This window comes from Anguilla anguilla, chromosome 15, assembly GCF_013347855.1.
Source record: "Anguilla anguilla isolate fAngAng1 chromosome 15, fAngAng1.pri, whole genome shotgun sequence".
Taxonomy (NCBI): Eukaryota; Metazoa; Chordata; class Actinopteri; order Anguilliformes; family Anguillidae; genus Anguilla; species Anguilla anguilla.
This window is the reverse complement of record NC_049215.1, coordinates 34906310-34924403: the sequence shown is the minus strand read 5'-3', so window position 1 is coordinate 34924403 and position 18094 is coordinate 34906310. Positions and strand designations below refer to the sequence as shown.

Below are 18094 nucleotides of genomic sequence, written 5' to 3'. Positions count from 1 at the left end.
CGCAGTGGATAGTGCATTTCGAATAATGCCATTTTAACAATGTTGACCGGCACTACAGTTGATGGTTAGAACGCAGAAGTGCGGACTGCTGCAATGTAGCTAAACGGGGAGTTGCTAGAAGCCTGGTTCTGTTTTTATAACCGAAAGCATTTGTTACGATATCCCTCGAGTGATACTTCTGGAAGTTGGTGTTTTGCTGCAGCACATTTCTAAGGGGAGGTCCACCAGAAATCCACACAGCTGTTTCCACACGGGCGCGTCTTTCCTTAAACAATCAGCTAATCGTTTCCGCCATACGATACATTTTTGGGTTACCTTTCCCCCTTTTTGTTCCTACGTGCAGTACGAGATGCTAGTCACACAACGGACTCGCAAATCAAATCTTTTTGCTCGTCAATCGTGCGGTGTCAGCAACGGCAAAATTGCTATGATCTACTACACTGCAGTGCCAACGTCGAAGAAAGAAAGCAGAGCTTTTTTTATCCCTATGACTGCCAACCACATCAACTTAAGAGTCAAACCGTATCTTACACAGAGTAATCATCCATTGCGCCTTCGTCCCATCTATTCTCCGATTCATAACAACAACCTGTTTGAAGCATATTTAGAAATGTCGAAAACCCGTGTTCTAAATCAGAGAAGAGAATATCTGCACTTTTACGCATTCGCTCTCTACACAGCTTTGAATCGCAGATGTAAATAAAAGAGGTAGACCGCTAGCACAGCTGAAGCACTGATCATCTACATGAATACGAATACATGGTTTATCCCTAAAGTTGAATCAATATTTGTATTTGCATATGAACGGATGTATTTCCTTCCGACTAAAGCTTTACATTTCTTAAAATACACTACATGTGGGATTCTTTGCTCTGTGTCTAGTATTTATTTGCCAACAAAATATATACAATGGTAATATAGCTCGTTACAAAGCATTTAGAGGTGTGCTTAATCAGTCTGTTTGCCAAAAACACTGCGAGTATTCAAACACAGAAGTGTTGCAGGAAAAAAAAATGCTGCAGCAGCAATCCAGAAATGAAACCTGTATAAGAAGGGCCACACGAAAACCAGTGGGTACGATGACCCCCCGTGTGTGTTATTAATTTATTCATTACATTTAAAAGCAATTTACTATCATACGGACTGAGCCTTCTCAAAAAAAGTTGTAAGCGCTACGGTCAACCTGCTGTACCGTTGCAGGTCTTTTCGCTATGGTGTTAAAACGCCAAGCTCTCCCTGCCTCACCAGCAGTGATACTACGGGATAAGTTATTCCCCGATCCCCCCGCATTCACTTGCTCCAACACGACTGCAGATCCAGCACCCTTGCTAAATTATGTATAACTGTGCAATCAACGCGAAGAGAATCAATGCACTGTTTACTTACCACTTGGATTCTTGTTTTTCTTAAGACTCTTGCCACAAAGACACTGCAGCATATGCGTTCCTTTGCTGAAAATGTTCCAAAGAAACCACATTGATTTGGGCGAAGAGCAATCCAGCAGCTTAGACACCCTGATAAAGAAGAGATCCTTGCGGTTGCATAATAATTCAATTGGATCAGTTCTCCTGGACGGGGCTACGAATTGTACCATAGAAAAATATGTAATTTCCCAATCTTCGGCGTTTTCGTTCACGTGGTAAAATATTTCGGTAGACTTCTGAACGAAGGTTATTTTCCGTCTGAGTATGAATGACGATACCGCCCCCAGGTAGTCAGTAATAAAAAATATACTCTATAAATTGCATGTGTCGCACCGGAGGTGAGTGCAGCCGGTAAACAAACAGAACTAACGTGAAAACAGTAAAACACGGAGGGCTTCCGGAGAGAAAACCATTGCCTATTAGTTCATCAGTCTGAAGAAGGGTGGATCAGCTCAGCATCAAACCAACAGGGGATGCATCCTATGCGAAGACTGCAACGGTAGCCCCAACAAAACAACACATACCCAAATGAAGTCAGATCACACAATGTTCTTCTTTAAACCCCACTGATAGCCGAGATCAATATCCAGGAAGCCCCCTCTTCATCGTTTAAAAAACGTCGGCATTCGACAAGCCGAGGTTTGATAATTCCCTTTAAAACCAGACGCGAACCCGGGCGCTTTAAGGTTAGTTCTCATTAGTTTCTTTTCTTTATAAAAAAAATTACCAACGCATCACTGGCATCTCTGTCCCCTCCAAAAGTGTAGCGCGTCCGGAAATTGTGTTTGCATGAATTTCTCTCCGGCTTGGACCTGTGCGTTAGAAAATAGACGGCGAGGAGGAGGGGTTGAATTGAAAGATTGGCTTTCCATTACGTAAACACGTGGTTGAACACCGTCACTAACGGAGACGTTTTCGGAAATGCCGAAATATTGTCACTAATCTGATGAATGAACGAGAGTCAGCTCGGGATTTCAAAAAATAGAACGTCCCTTCAAAAAAAAAAAAAAAATCTTATTACATCCAATAGAAAGACTAGACTACAATTCTCGCTTTCGATGGCCAGTTGCATTCCTGAGTAGAGATTTCTTGCATTTAAAGAACTGCATCAAAACTTAGGTCTACACCAAACCCAAGACTAATGGGAAGAAGGTAAGATTACTGTAACAATGCGGCAACATATAGTCCTTAAAAATCAACAAGTCGTTCTTGTTGTTTCCCTTTTTTGTTGTCTTATTCAGTATTCGTGTGGTCATTTCTAAAGTTAAGACAATATTTGGGAAACCGTGCCGAAGTTAGTGTTCTAGCATTCACTTTAAAACAAGGTTGCAAGCAAAACGCGGAGAATGTCAACAAAGGTATACGTAATGTAACAGTGATAGCGCATACAGGTGCGTTCTGTCGCGTGACTCGAGGCGTTAAAAGGTTTGAGCGTGCACGCAGGCCGACAAAGACCCAGATGTGTCTGTTATTGTGCAATGCGTATTCGGTCGAGGGACTAAAACATGCCCTGCGTACATGTTCGCCCCTAACGACCGATACAGTAGCGTATGCACAGCCTAATTCCAACTTCAATCCATAATGTAGAATAGAGCCTATTTAGCGCCTTCCTAACGTAGGACACATGCTGTAGCCTATGTTTTTATATTTCCTGCAAACCAGTGAATGCACGAGCGAAGCAGAAAATGTAAACCCAACAAGGACTTTGTGAGGATTAGTAGTCGAATGTGAATTGAACGCGCTGTATAAATCGCTATAAGTTCTTTTTTGCAGTTTTCTAAGGTTTATAATCACATTGCAAGACAGGAAGAGTCTGAAGTCAGACCATGGATCTTCTCAGTGATACGTCTCGGTTTGTTTGTTTTTTGTCTGTTTTTCTTGTATTTCTTTATTAGAAAATAAAATATTGGATATGCATTATCTATTGAGCTTCTACAAGTGCCCTATAGTCGCAAACTGAAGCCTAAGCCATCTCATTAGCCGACTGACTGAGAACAGTATAGGACACAGTTGGCCTCCTGCAGCTCAGTTTTGGTTGCACGGGTTTACACTGGCAGGGACTACCGCAGCACTAGCTCCACCCACTTTTGTGACAGGCACCCGTAAGGTACCAGTTGCTCGTTCCCGAATTCTCTCGTCTTTTCGTCATCGATTATCTAGTGCTTTGTCAACCTGGGCGACCTCAAATTAACTGCTCTCACAGTGAGCCTGGACGCCTAAAAGAGCAACTGCCTGACATCCAGTCAAACTAGAAAGGGTTAGCTCATGCGGCACTCTGCCCTGTTGGATATAAAACAAGCCAGCTGTGGGTGGCAGTGCAGCGTAATAGTTAGGGAATTGAGCTTGTATCTCTGGGGTTGCCAGTTCAATTCCCAGCTGTCCCCTCTTGTACCCTTGAGCAAGGCACCTATCCTGAATTGCTATAAATGTCTAGAACATCTGTATAAATAGACTAAATGTAAAGTATGTACCTTGCTTTTTGATAAGAGCATCTGTAAATATAAGTCACTGCCTCTTTCACAGGGGAAGAAGGATGAGAGCGTTTCAGAGAGATTCAAGATGGCACACCTTCCCATTCTTTTAGCTGCTGTGTTGAAGAACCTAAACATTTTACATAAAGTTTGCGCGCAAGGATACACAAGACGATGCATAGAGTTCAAAATGGAAATGCCTCTTATCAGTCATTTATTGTGCTAAAAAGAAAAAGAGAAAATTAGTACATGGCATTAACAGGTTGGGTATAAAATCTTTAATGTGCTGACTGAGTCCACAGTGCTTTGTTACAGCAAGCAGAGCATTTAAACAGCATTTGAATACAAACAATTCCATCCTAAGACTTTTCCATTCCCGGTTTCCTTATTAGTATAACATATGCTCACAATCTGGTTGCACTGTTTTTGACAGTATAATTTGGATGAATGATATGCTGTGCTTCGAAGAGGGTGTAGGGTCTTTGGAGGCATTTCTGTATCCACTGCTCATTGGAAACCTAGCCACAAGCTTCAAGAGCTGCCAGAATCTTCCACATTGAGCTTGATCACCCATGAGCTCTTGATAACTAATTAACTGATTCAATCAGATGAGCTTGCTTCTCCATGCTAAAGTTTTGAAAATGGCGACTGTCAAAGACTATAGCAGTCACTCCGCTTTACTGCCCAACAATGCAAACATGTAAGAGGGAAATGAACAAGGATCGACAGGGTTTTCTGAGTAAATTCTCAAAATGTAATTTAAGTTTTTGTGAAAAAAATGAATAAATAAACATAAAATGTGTGATTTCTCCTTTAATGTGAAAGGTGAGGGGTGCTGATGGTGCAGAGAGCAGAGCTCCTCCCTCTTCTGAGCAGTAGATTAGCACCCTGCCGTCTTCTAATTGCTAGGAAACTTTCAGGACCACGGACAGCGGCTCACCTACAGATTACCGTATATACACCTGTGTTTATGGCAAATGGACCATTTTTTTCATCATTGCCTTAGTAGAGGTGTGGCTCTGATAGATTTAGTAGATCACTTTTTGTATTCAGACAAAACTAGATTTTAATAAACAAAGCCCCTCCTCCGTTTGCTTGGCATGCTCCCATGTCCGACGTCCCATTTAAGCAATTAGCAGATGCCTTTATTCAGAGCAATTTATACAAATTATATGTTTGCATACAATCCATTTATAGCACTTCAGGTTAAGTACCTTGCCTGAGGCAGTGGTTCTCAAATTCGGTCCAGGGAGAACCCCTGTGTATGTCAATTTTTGTTCCAACCACAATTGCAATCTCACAATTTTAACAAGCTATAATTTTTTGTTCTTAATTATGCTTTTTACGTTTTAAGGGATTATTTACTCTCTTAAGCCACATTATGTCAGAAATAGATATGCGTGCCATGAAGTCTATAAGTCCCATATTCACATTATGTTATTTTGCAAATGATTACATAAAGCAAGATTATAAATAAACAGATTTGATTTTGGTTTTATATGCCTTTCGTGCAAGATTGCCATATTAAGTGCTTCACATAGTAAAGATAAGAAAGATCTATAAGTGTTACAGCAACACTGAAAACAGTAAATAAATTTAAAAAAAGACAATAAAAATAGTAATAAAATAAAAAGAATTCTAGCGATAAAAAATTGTAATAAAAAAACAAGAGATTAATCAATAGGCTCCTGATTGGTGAAAATGTGGACACATGGCCACTACAACTAAGCATTTGGTAGATAATGAAGAATTTAAAGATAAAACAAATGAAATAATGAGCCAAACCTGCATTGTGTTAACAAGCCTTGGGGGAATAATTATTTAAAAAATTAAACCGTGCAAATAACCTTAATTGAGAAAGAGATTGGCTCAAACAAAAACCTGGATACACAGGGGTCTCCCGGGATCAAGTTTGAGAACCACTGGCTTATGGGCAGAAGGGTTATCAGGGTGCAACAGCTGCACCCCATCGAGGAACGCAGCCTTTGCACTGCAAGGGCAGGTGCCAAACCATCACACTGCGCAGCCGGTCTGCTCTGTTACGCACGCCACTTTGTTTTTGGACTCCAGCTCCCAGAAGGCCGCCGGGTCTGCTCGGGCCCCTCAACGTTCCAATCTGTTTATGATGTCACAGTTGTGCGTCTCCCGGGGCGTTATTACGCACGGAGAGCCAGAGAGAGTCCCCCACTGCTGCGGTGGTGCGTCCGCAGCTTCACCCAGAGTGTAATCGCAGAATCCCACCAATCACACCAATCGCACAATCCTTTCCTAGCCTTCTCCATTTCACGTGAAAATAACACGGATACCGCTAAGCGCACACTCCTGTTTTACAGCCAGTGGAAAGTTATCAAAGACATCACGATCCCCCAATAACTGCTTACTTGCATGTTTTGGGGTTTTTGGCCTGCATTATAGAGCTCGCTATACAACGTCCTCGATAATGGGTAGGCGTAATGGCTGGGGAAACTGAGGTTGTGATGGAAAGGTTGCGGGTTTGACTCCAAGGTGGGGCACAACTGCTGTTGTGCCCTTAAAGTACGGTATCTGTAATTGCATCAGTAAATGACCAGCTGTGTAAACCACTACAAGGTAAAAAGAAGAGAGGCCAAGCTGCCCTGGATTAGAGTGAGTCCACTAACGTGGACGTGGTGTTTAGGGGAATCCCCCTGGGTTCTGTGTCAGCTTGTGTGGTCTGGCAGCTGTAATCTTTTGGTGAAAAGTTGCTGACAATCAGGAAAAGAGCACCAGCAGCTGTGAAATTGCATAAATAGGTAAAAAAGTAAAAATTGTCATCTTCACCGTGTCCACAGCTACCCACCACTTCATATCCTTTGGCCTCTGGTGTGGTTTTCAACATGTTTTTTTTATTTTATTTTTAAAAATATATTATTTATATTTGCGCATAAATGTGCTGACCAAATTTGACTTATTTGCTTTTTTACCATAGTAGGATAACAGAATGATGTGTTGGGGTCTGTAATAACACAGAGGACCATGATATTTTGAGATCTAGCTTCATGTAAACTGAGGCATTCTTATTATGAGCTATAGCTCTTACTAAAGAATAATAGGGTCCTAACAGCATTAAAAACAGAATTTATATTTTTGTACAGCTATTAAATGTGTTTATATTAGTAATAATATGTTCATTAAAACAAACACAAGTATGCTTCTGAGCTAGCAGTGACATTGCAGCTAAATGCTAACTGTGTTAAATGATTTACTCAGTATTGTTTACCCATAGTTGCTTAGAGACTGTCAATGCCACCACAGTTCCAGCTGGGAAGACTTCTGCCTACTAATCCCAAACTCTGCTGGTGGACCTTCTATTTTTACTACCATTGAACTATAAAACTTGCAGCTATATTGGAATTATAAATTATGCACCATGCATGCAGTGATTTACTGTGTATGTAGGTGGGAATAATATATATTTTATAATGTATATAGTGTGAGTCGGTATTTAAAAGTGTGTTACTTATTTTAGCATGTTTTACTGTGTACATATGCTCACTTTTTGTAGGGGAATAACAGCACTGACTTAACACTGTAGTATAATGGGTCAGGAGCTGGGCTTGTGACCTAAAGCATGTCACATGGTTCGATTCCTCGGTACATTTTTCCCTTGAGCAAGGTACTTAACCTGCATTGGTATATATCCAGCAGTATGAATGGATACAATGCAAAATCTATTTGAAAAGTTGTGTAAGTCGCTCTGGATGCGACCATCTGCTAAATGCCTGTAATGATTCCATTTAGTCTACTTATGTTCTTGGCTAGAAATAGCTGTACAAAATAAGTATTGGATCTTATTGAACCTGTGTATTTTAGTTGTCCGTGACCATGAAATGCACTTTTTGTACGTTGCTTTGGATAAAAGCGTCTGCCAAATAAATGTAATGTAACTTATTCAGATATTTTGAAAAATAAAAAAAGTAAAAAAACCTAATTTATTCATCAGCCAGTTTTGATCTGCCACCGTGCAGAGGATAAACAGGCACTTCCTGATCTTCAGTACATTCAGTGTAAGTAAAAGATGGTTTAAATTGGGGGCCACTAGACTGATCTAGCAAATAAATTACAGGTTGTAGTGGAGTAATTACTGGGTCTCCTTGTGTTTGTAAACACTGCGATTACAAGTATCGTGCAAACGCTTTTTTCTATTCTTACTTGGCCTTTTCTTTGGCCCTGTATCCACAATAAGTGCACTTTAATGCACACAGACAGTTTTGCATCCAACTGACTCATTATCATCTGCGTGCAACAAGCTGCTTGGGATACAGCCATTGACACTGTTCACGCACCAATATGTACCCGACCAAAACATGACAAAGTACCCTGTCATCGTCACACGCCACAAGTTTTAAAAAAATAAATAAATAAAAAAGTCTTGAATTAGAAGAATGCAGCAATGCAAGCAGACAGCTTAATTGAAGGGTCATGTTTTGAATTTCCAACTGTCCAAATGACAAGATTAATACACTCTCACAAGCTACTGTTGTCAAACCAGTGCCTCTTCACTTGTCTGTGATAAACTGGCTCAGCGGGAGGTGGGCCACTTTGAAAAACAAGACAGTTTCTGCTTAAATTGAATTTAAATACTGTAAATCCTGAAAAAAAAATGACGCAGTCAAATTTGGACCACAGTTACATGAAATGGCAACATTTGAAGTATCAAATAATGATCTAGCAGCTTTCAAATTGTACTTTACATTTACAAAAAAAATAATAATAATATTGACAGGCTTGAATAAAAATGAATGAAATGATATTGGTACTAAATGAGTGGGAAGCACTTGCCATTTTGGTTAATCTATTTCTCTAATGTTTTAGTTTTGTAGAGCTCAGTGGTGAATTTGTATGGATTCATGCTGCCCATTTTATGAAAAGCATTTCATAATATAAAGGTTTTTTTACACTGGAAACTATTACTACTACTTCACTATTTTGCACCATTTATTTAACATTTACATCCAAGGAATTTATCTCCCATAAAAATTTAATATTTCAAATGCATCAGAAGAAACACAAAATTGGACTGGCATAATACTGTATATCAACCACAGTTCCGAGTTACTTCGAAGGCCCAAGACATTATTTAGCAGTCACATAACCCTTGGGCAAGGATTCCTTTCCAACAGAAATCTCAGTGAATCCAGTTCAGTTTCGCTGAATTACTAAATGAGTGCTGCCCTGTTCCCTCCCCTACGGTCCCAATAAATAATTTGAGACAGGACGGGCTTTTGGTGCATTTGTGCCAACACGAACACTTTCCAAATATGTTCAGCGCGTTTTTGTTTACCTCTGTCCTTTAAAGCGAAGACGGTCTAAGAGGTCTCGTTTCAGTTTAAACAGCTCCTCAATGAATTGCTCCTGGCCCAATTGATCGGCTAATTGGTCTTAATACATTAGGCTGAATACGTGTCTCTGTTCCCGCCTTGTTTAAGGAATACAGTGAAGCATAAACGTTTCAACCGTACCTTTCTGTTAACAGTACAGTTCCCTTTCATTACAGTTGACTTACAGCTGATGGAGAAGCCAATTCTGTGTCAGCATTAAAATAAATTTAAAAAACAGTTTAATCAACCTGGATCAGCTGGAAACCTCAAACAAAGCCGGCACTCACCGAGAGTCACCAGGTAAGAAGGAAATTACTGTAAATTAAGTCTTGCTCTTATGAATCGCTGAATTTAACTTTTCTCTTTCAAGAACTGCTGCATTAAACTCATGAAGTGTTACAAGTAAAAGCAAACACTGATTTTAGGCTGTGTGTCAAAAGAAATGATTCTCATGAGACACACTAATGAAAGACAAAACCTCCCACAAGAAACAGACTCTCACCATCTGACCCCGAATCAAACTCTGCTGCTAAATCCCTCATGATTTTTATTTTAAAAGGAGAACGTTTGTTGTATATACTGAGGACATTGTCGGTGTTGAAGGAGTTTAAACATGAAACATAAGAGAGAGAAAAACACAGTGTTTGTTCTACGCAAATGGCAGTTTGCCAAACTGAACCAGACGTGCGTTTTGTTTAAAATGAGAAGCGTCTGTGCCCCCATGGGCAGCGTCTGTGCCCTTTAAAACGGGCAGTGCCCTAAGTGCAGTGTAACGCCACGTCCCCGTGCTGCTCTGTGAAGGACAGAGCATCTGGCACGAGACAGGATGCGTGTTGAACAAGCTTTCTGTTGTCTCCTTTGCCCAGCAGGTCCCAACCCCCCTAACCCCCCTAACCCCCCCAGCCCCCAGCTGCCACTTGTCGCCGCAACACTGCTAACGTTTGCCCGCCCTGGTCCTGGCGTTTTAAGCGGCAGTCGCCATGGCGTCTGTGCCCCAGCAACCAATACACAGCGCTGGACATTACGTTTACTTGGCAGACACCTTCATCCAACGCAACGTACAATAAGTGCATACCGAAGGTCACTGGAACAACCACAGAACACTGGTCCGATAAGGTACAATACTCATGATGTAACAGTTATTCATTCCCATGAACACGTTAGGTCTTATTCAAGCGGTAAGCGTAGGCTAGGTCAGAAGAGCAATGCTAAGTCAAACTAGGAGGCATAACAACGAGCTACAACATGAAGATAGCGATACAAGTGCTGGATGGGGGTACATGTGTAACATGAAAGTGGTACAGGAGGTACATGTGTGACCCTAAAGTGGTACAGGAGGTACATGTGTGACCCTAAAGTGGTACAGGAGGTACATGTGTGACCCTAAAGTGGTACAGGAGGTACATGTGTGACCCTAAAGTGGTACAGGAGGTACATGTGTGACCCTAAAGTGGTACAGGAACGCTGGAGCACAGAAGGGCTGGGCTATGGTCCTGTGCTACACCTTCCATACCTGTATACCTGTATACCTGTAACACCTACAGCTCAGCCGTATACTGCATAGAGTACAGGCCGTGAGATTTACTGTTTTACAATACAAATGTTATGTCTGAAATGGAGAAGTCAGTGTGCTACATCTATGGAACAGGAATTAAGACTCCAGTTAAAGAGGCTCAGCCCAGTAATAATAGCCTTGTTAAAACTACTGTTAGCATTCACAGTCTCACACTAATCTTCTGGACATAGTTCAGAGTATTCCTTCACCCCTGCAGGTTAGTATTTTAATTATTCTGCAAATGTTTCTTCCAGTAACATGCACAATGAAATGTGCCATAGCCACTCTCTTACTTGCAAAATTATTCCCTTAAAGCTACTTATCCAGAGCTGTGCGCACACCCACATACTGTAATGAGTAACAGGATGAGAATAAAATATAATAAATTTATCAATCCCACACACATTATAAGCATGGCCTCGCTCGCATTTAGTAATTAATATTCATCACTCCAGAGAGACAGGGCGATGATGTCAGTACTGTGCTGGCTGCTCATTCAAAGATCAGTGCCCAGAGGTACATTATATTACATTAGGGCATGGGGGACCACAGTGGGACCACACAGAACAACTTTACACTACATTATGGCATAGAAACCACACAGTTGCATCATGCACAAGCAGTGCTGGGGAGTATAGTATGTAGTTAAAGTTAACCTAGTAGTTTAATTACATTATTCAGCAGTCTGCTGGTTGTTCAACTACATTCAAATTTGTTTAGTTGTTGCAGTAGTTAATTATTTTTTGTCATTTTGAGGTATAGTTAACTACAGGAACTACCAACTACTTTTGGCCCTAAATCATTTTTTTCACCAAGCCGCTTTGATGGACTTTTCCCTCTAATGCTGACTGGTGAGAAGCACTTCAACTCCACTATAGTGGCCAATATAGCTGCTCTCACTGTGAGCAAAAAGAAGGCATTGCTTGTGTCTGGGGAACATGACAATGATACTTTTTTTGATAATCGCTTTATAAAGTAGTTTGAACTACGTTTTTTTTTTTTTTTTTTTTGAGTAACTGCAGTTTTGCAAGCGACACTTCTCTAGGGTAACTTGGCTGTAGTTCAGCTGCTTTCAGTGTGAAGTAATTAGTAGTTTGCGCAGCTGCACTGTGAGTAGTTTCCCCGACACTGTACACGGGCAGCACCCGCGTGCCGACTGTGAGCCTGTGTGAAGTAATGTGACCTGCATGGTGATCGGTGCCAGTGCCAGTACCAGCACCTCATATCTGGGGCTTCAAAACAAAATGGCCAATCCCAGCGCACGGTCTCTGATCTCACAGAGACACCAGCTTTCCTGCTGAAAAGTGTGAATCAAAACCCAACAGGCTCAGAGCAGCTTTTCTCCTTCGGGCAAAACGCAGACAGCTACGGACCAATCAGAAGAGATCTAGACTTCTTTTGAAAATGGCTAAGAAAAATAAAAATGCGTTAGAAAAAAATTAATTATCATGACCTGAAAGAACACTGTACCCACGTCTCGTAATCCCATGCTTAATGAATTGCGTTAAATTATTTATGACTTCTCCAGCTGTTTTAATTGCACCCTCTTGTTGCATTTGACCAACTGGAGTGTTTCTGCATATTTGATTGGTCATGTCTGAAATCATGTGTGATGTGGTGTCCAAACGTGAGCATGCACATGCATTTAATTTGTGTTTTAAGAAATGCAGCGCCCTCGATATATGTTGGGACACTGCAATGGTTACACTTGTTATTTTTTTAATATTTTGACACTTGAAAAGATGAATGAGGCAAAACTTGATGCCCCCTTATTTAATTCTTTTTTCACCATTTTATAATGTTAATACTTTTTTTAACACAGAACTAAGTTAGGTATTGGGTCACATGTCCCTGGCATGCAATGACATCACTGAGCCTGTGGCCAACTCACGTTAACTGAAGTTCTGGGTATCTTCCTTGCCAAGCTTTTTCTGCAGCCATTTTCAGCCGTTGTTGCCCCCTTTGTTTGGGTTTCTTACTTTGATATGATCCCAAATTCAACCTGCTGCTGTCGCCATTGGCTGCATCTTCAATGAAGATGAGTGAGCCAGTTGTACCCTTGAGCAAGGTACTTAACCTGCATCGCTTCAGTAAATACGCAGCTGTATAAATGGATGCAATGTAAATGCTGTGCGCATGTGAATGTGTAAATCGCTCTGGATAAGAGCGTCTGCTAAATGCTTGTAATGTACATGTAATGCATGTTACAATGACACTACCTCCAACATGCTTCACAGACAAGAAGGTCCTCTCTGCAGCTTCAGAAAGATTATCTGCCGGTTCTTCCTTTCTCCGCACTTTTCACTTTTGTCAGGGTTTGCCTTTTGTCTCTTAAATCTACTGGCTGCAGATTTATCTGCTTTCTGTACTTTATCCAGTCAAATTCTAATCTTGTTTTTGGTGCAAATGAGGGTTTCGCATCTCGTGTTGTAGCCTTCATAATCTTTTGCAGTCAAAGTCCTTTTTGTAAAAGGTGTGATGGTCTCACCCCACTTCTGAAGATTTTTGATGAATAAATTGAGGTTTTTTTTTTTTTTTTTAACAGATTTTTTTTTCCCCAGCTGATGATTTTTCTGTCATCAAGTGCAGCTTCCTTCTTTGACCAGCCCAGCTGTTTTTGATTATGGTGTGTGCGTCAGCAGTTTCATTATATTCCATTATATTTCATTATAAATATATAGTTAAATAGTTAGCTTTTCTATGATAGACAGTTTTCTAGTCTTCATGCTATTCTGCTGATTCCAAAGGCTTATGGTTCTTCATCAAAAGAAAGAATTTCTTTGGCAGAGTGACATTCATATACAAATAACAAGATATATTAAAAGACCCTTTTTGTATTGCTGTCTTCGCTGGATCCATCTGGCCTTTTCTGACTCTAACTGACTGTAATAGTGACTCAAAGTGGTCTGGTTCTGTCGTCCATCTACAGCACAACGTGTGTCTGCCTTAGTCATGTCTATCCCGTGGTTTATTTTATTATTATTGTGTTACACTGTTGAGTGATGATTAGTGATGATAATCTAATTTTGAATCTGTCCTATAGTTTGTTATTATTACGCATTACACTGTTCGGGATGATGATCTAATTTTCCTTTGGGGGGTTATTAAGTTATGCAGGGTCCCTGGCTTCACCTTGTTTCCTCTACAAGCATTACCCAGAATGCACTGAACAGGCATAACAACGCGCCGCCCGGCCTCGCCAGAGAGCCCCAGAGCACGACTCAGCACGCTGAGGATGAGTCACTGTTAACAAGAGCGCCGAATCCCACCGTGAGGTCACGGGCAGGCTGAGCTCGAGGGGTCGCTGATTTACACTCCTCTCTCTCACACCGATTTACACTCCTCTCTCTCACACCGATTTACACTCCTCTCTCTCACACCGATTTACACTCCTCTCCCTTACACTGATTTACACTCCTCTCTCTCACACCGATTTACACTCCTCTCTCTCACACTGACTTACATTCCTCTCTCTCACACCGATTTACACTCCTCTCTCTCACACCGATTTACACTCCGCTCTCTCACACCGATTTACACTCCTCTCACACACACTGATTTACACTCCTCTCACACACACTGATTTACACTCCTCTCTCTCACACCGATTTACACTCCTCTCTCACACCGATTTACACTCCTCTCTCTCACACCGATTTACACTCCGCTCTCTCACACCGATTTACACTCCTCTCTCTCACACTGATTTACACTCCTCTCTCTCACACCGATTTACACTCCTCTCTCACACCGATTTACACTCCTCTCTCTCACACCGATTTACACTCCTCTCTCACACCGATTTACACTCCTCTCTCTCACACCGATTTACACTCCTCTCTCTCACACTGATTTACACTCCCCTCCCTCACACCGATTTACACTCCTCTCTCTGAGACCGATTTACACTCCTCTCTCTCACACCGATTTACACTCCTCTCTCTCACACCGATTTACACTCCTCTCTCTCACACCGATTTACACTCCCCTCTCTCACACCGTTTTACACTCCCCTCTCTCACACCGATTTACACTCCTCTCTCTCACACCGATTTACACTCCTCTCTCTCACACCAATTTACACTCCTCTCTCTCACACTGATTTACACTCCTCTCTCTCACACTGATTTACACTCCTCTCTCACTGATTTACACTCCTCTCTCTCACTGATTTACACTCTCTCTGACACGTTCACCACGATCTCTCGCGTCTTATGAGTCACTTTTGTGCCCAGCTGAGGTAACTGTTCACCTTTTTTTTCTTTTTTTTGTGAATGTATTGAAATTATTGTGGTTAAGTCGTTCAATTTTCAGGGCCACTGGTTCATTCATCTCTGCTTGCAGGAAAAAGCGACAGTTTTACAGCAACGGTTCTGAGATACTTGATACGGTATGGTGCAGTAGTGCTCTGCTGTTTGTTGCAATTGCAAAGGTAGCAGAAAAACTGCTAAACAAAAAAGTATTATCTGCAATATTGTTGTCCACTGTGAGATTTCGGCAAAAATTTTTTGTGGTCTATTCTAAACTAAATACCAAAATGCATGTAAAATTAAGGTCAAAAATAGATTGTGTTCATTTGTTCATTGATGCAGACTGATTTGTTCATTGATCAAGAAGTCAAGTAAGAAAAACTTGCTAATACTGCTAAGGATAAACCCCATCCGACATCTTAGAAAGGCAGAGAGTAATGTATCAAGTGTCTATGAACACCCACGCTTCCTAACAATTTTAAAGTTTAAAACTTGAAAACAAGTTTGTGGATAGGGTTAGGACTGGTTGCTAAACGCTAGCAAGGCTGTATACAGATGACAGCCCTGCATTTATTTTGTGAAAAGTGAAGATGGATCCTGTTTGTACAGCTGCAGAAAACGCTTTATAGCATAGTGTTTACATGCTCGTCGATATATGGTAAAGTATAACAACCCATTAGGCCCAAATGTGGCTTCCATTTGGCCTGTAATCAAGAATGAATCCCCCCCGTCAGTCATTCTTAAAAGACTCCAGAGCACCTTCACAAATTCCATTACAAATCCCTGGAGCGGAGTCCACGCGTTTATGCCTCTTTGTGGAAAAGCACTCTCTCCAGTCAATGTGATGTTCACAGTTAACTAACTGTACACCTGTGTACCGTCAATCATTTTCACAGATGATAGTTAAGGTTTCGTAATAACCCGTCATCTTCAGGGAAATCCAGACAAGGTTATCTATGCTATCACTTTTCCCCGCTATATTACCGTTACAACCGCCAGACAGATTGCAGGTTCGATTCCCAGGTGGAAAATTGCCATTGTACCTTTGAGCGAGGTACTTAACCTGGATTGCTTTAGTAAAAATCCAGCTGTATAAATGGACTGAACGTGAAATACAATCTCCTAATGCTGGTAATGAAAAGGCCCAGTCTGACTTGGTGGGTGTTGTACTGCAGTAGAAGAATCACAATCATTCCCTAAGAACACCTAAATCTAGCCGATTGCGAAATGTGGTCGATGTGTAGACATGTTTCTACTGAATTAGTGAGTCAGGAAGCCTATTTTCAATTCTTTTCAAATCTTAAAAGGCATTGTTAATGTAATGTTTTTGTATAAACAAAACGTGAAACTTCTTAAGAAATGTCCTGTGTTACTAACAGACAAATGATTGTGGTGGTGTTGATATTTAAATCTGTACTATTGTCATATGCTATTATTATTATATAAACCACAGCCTAAATAATGTCTGAACAGCCCTAGGTTGAAATTAAACTGCTTATTTTCGTTTTATTGCATCTCCAAATGTGCACTTATGGTACAGCTCTTTAAAACAAACACAGCGTATCCCGAACAAGGGATTCTTTTGGGGGAAGAAAATTAACCTTGAGGACAAAAAATCGATAAACGTCCTGCTCTCACCAGTAGGAATGAAGACGGCAGTCCCATTCTCCTCGGTGCAGCCTCAGGGAAATCTCCTGTAGTAGCAGGATATCCTGGCTGGTGAATAAATGTCAGCTGAACGCTGGTTGCGCACAGCCAAGCTCAGAGACTCAGAGTGGATTTGTAAGCCAGCTACTGAGGTACGGAGGTGTGGACTGGGTTCCCCCATTAAAAATATATACTGTACTGGTTTCCTTCAAAGCACTTTATCATCATGAGCTGTGTGTTCTTGTGTGTTTTTGTTGTTGCTGCTGTTGTCTGGTCCACGTCTTGTAAGAGAGATCTTGTATCTCAACGGGACTTTCTGGATAAATGAAGGAGAATTCGTTTTTTAATCCAGAGAGGGAAGAGGCTGGGGGGGGATGGACAGGGGGGGGGGGGGACTATACTGAGCACTCAAGCAGTACAGCTCTCAGGGTTTAACAGTGTTAAGTACAGCAATGACATGGGCTGGTACTGTGCTGAGCACTCAGACAGAACAGCCATGCCCTTACCTTGCCTCTAGTAACTGTTCAGCTACTGAATAAGTCTGACCCACTTCCAATTCTTCTTCAATCAAATGATTAATTGTCCACAGTACCTTTATAATTAATGTATATCATTAATTAATTATCAGATTTGCTCATTTAACGTCTGGAGTAGAAACTAGCCTGTTCAGAACTTGTGAACTTGCTCTGACGAGTTACTAGATCTTCCCTTTGATATACTGATTATAAACCTGCCCAATAGGCATTGTATGTTCAGATTTTGACCACAGCTTATTGATATGACTATGTCCTTTTACAGAGGGTGTGCAGCAATGAGAATGAGTTGTGGGAATGGGTCTATTTCATCCATCCAACTTAGTGTTTCACCACTTACCGATTAAACAGTTTATTCATGCAACTGGAAACTAAATGCAAATCCCCAACAGGGCTGGAATGACTATGGTCTCGCCAGTTTTAAAAAAAACTGATATTGTCAGCATTTTGAAAACCAGAGTCTTTCTAGAGCATCCCCCACACTTATTACTGCACTGACCCCTCCAACACAGGTCTGCGCTATACAAGAACTGGGTTGAATATATATTTAGTATTTTCTATATCAAGCATTTCTTTTCTAGGAGAGCAGACAGTCCGCCCCCTTCATGTATTTTTTCCTCCAGTTTATTCAGACAGAGGAAAAGCAGAGAGAGGGTTGCAGAGAGATCGCAGTACAGAAAGTTCCACACAGTATTGAACCCCTGATCCCTGACGCGTTGCTGTCAAATGCATTTCAAATACAGAAAATGCAAATGCAGAGATTTAAATTCACAACAGTTTCTGAAGTATATCTTCAGGAAGTAGTAAAATATTAATTAGAAGACTCGCTACAAATCAAGCACTGAAGCCTTCATAATATTTAAATGTGCATAAGG

The 18094-nt window shown here is 41.1% G+C and overlaps 1 protein-coding gene across 2 annotated transcripts in view; it reads right to left on the bottom strand.

Annotated features, from left to right (window-relative positions):
• fgf14 (fibroblast growth factor 14) overlaps positions 1-18094 on the bottom strand; it is a 182646-nt gene that overhangs the window by 154015 nt on the left and 10537 nt on the right. Inside the window, exon 1 of one of the 2 annotated variants that reach the window (XM_035393257.1) lies at positions 1387-2302. The exons of the other annotated variant lie outside the window; for it this stretch is intronic. Within the exon in view, the coding sequence (XP_035249148.1) occupies positions 1387-1594 (208 nt within the window). The 5' untranslated portion in view covers positions 1595-2302. Of the gene's footprint in view, positions 1-1386; positions 2303-18094 lie in introns of those variants that run through there. 2 annotated transcript variants of the gene reach the window in all.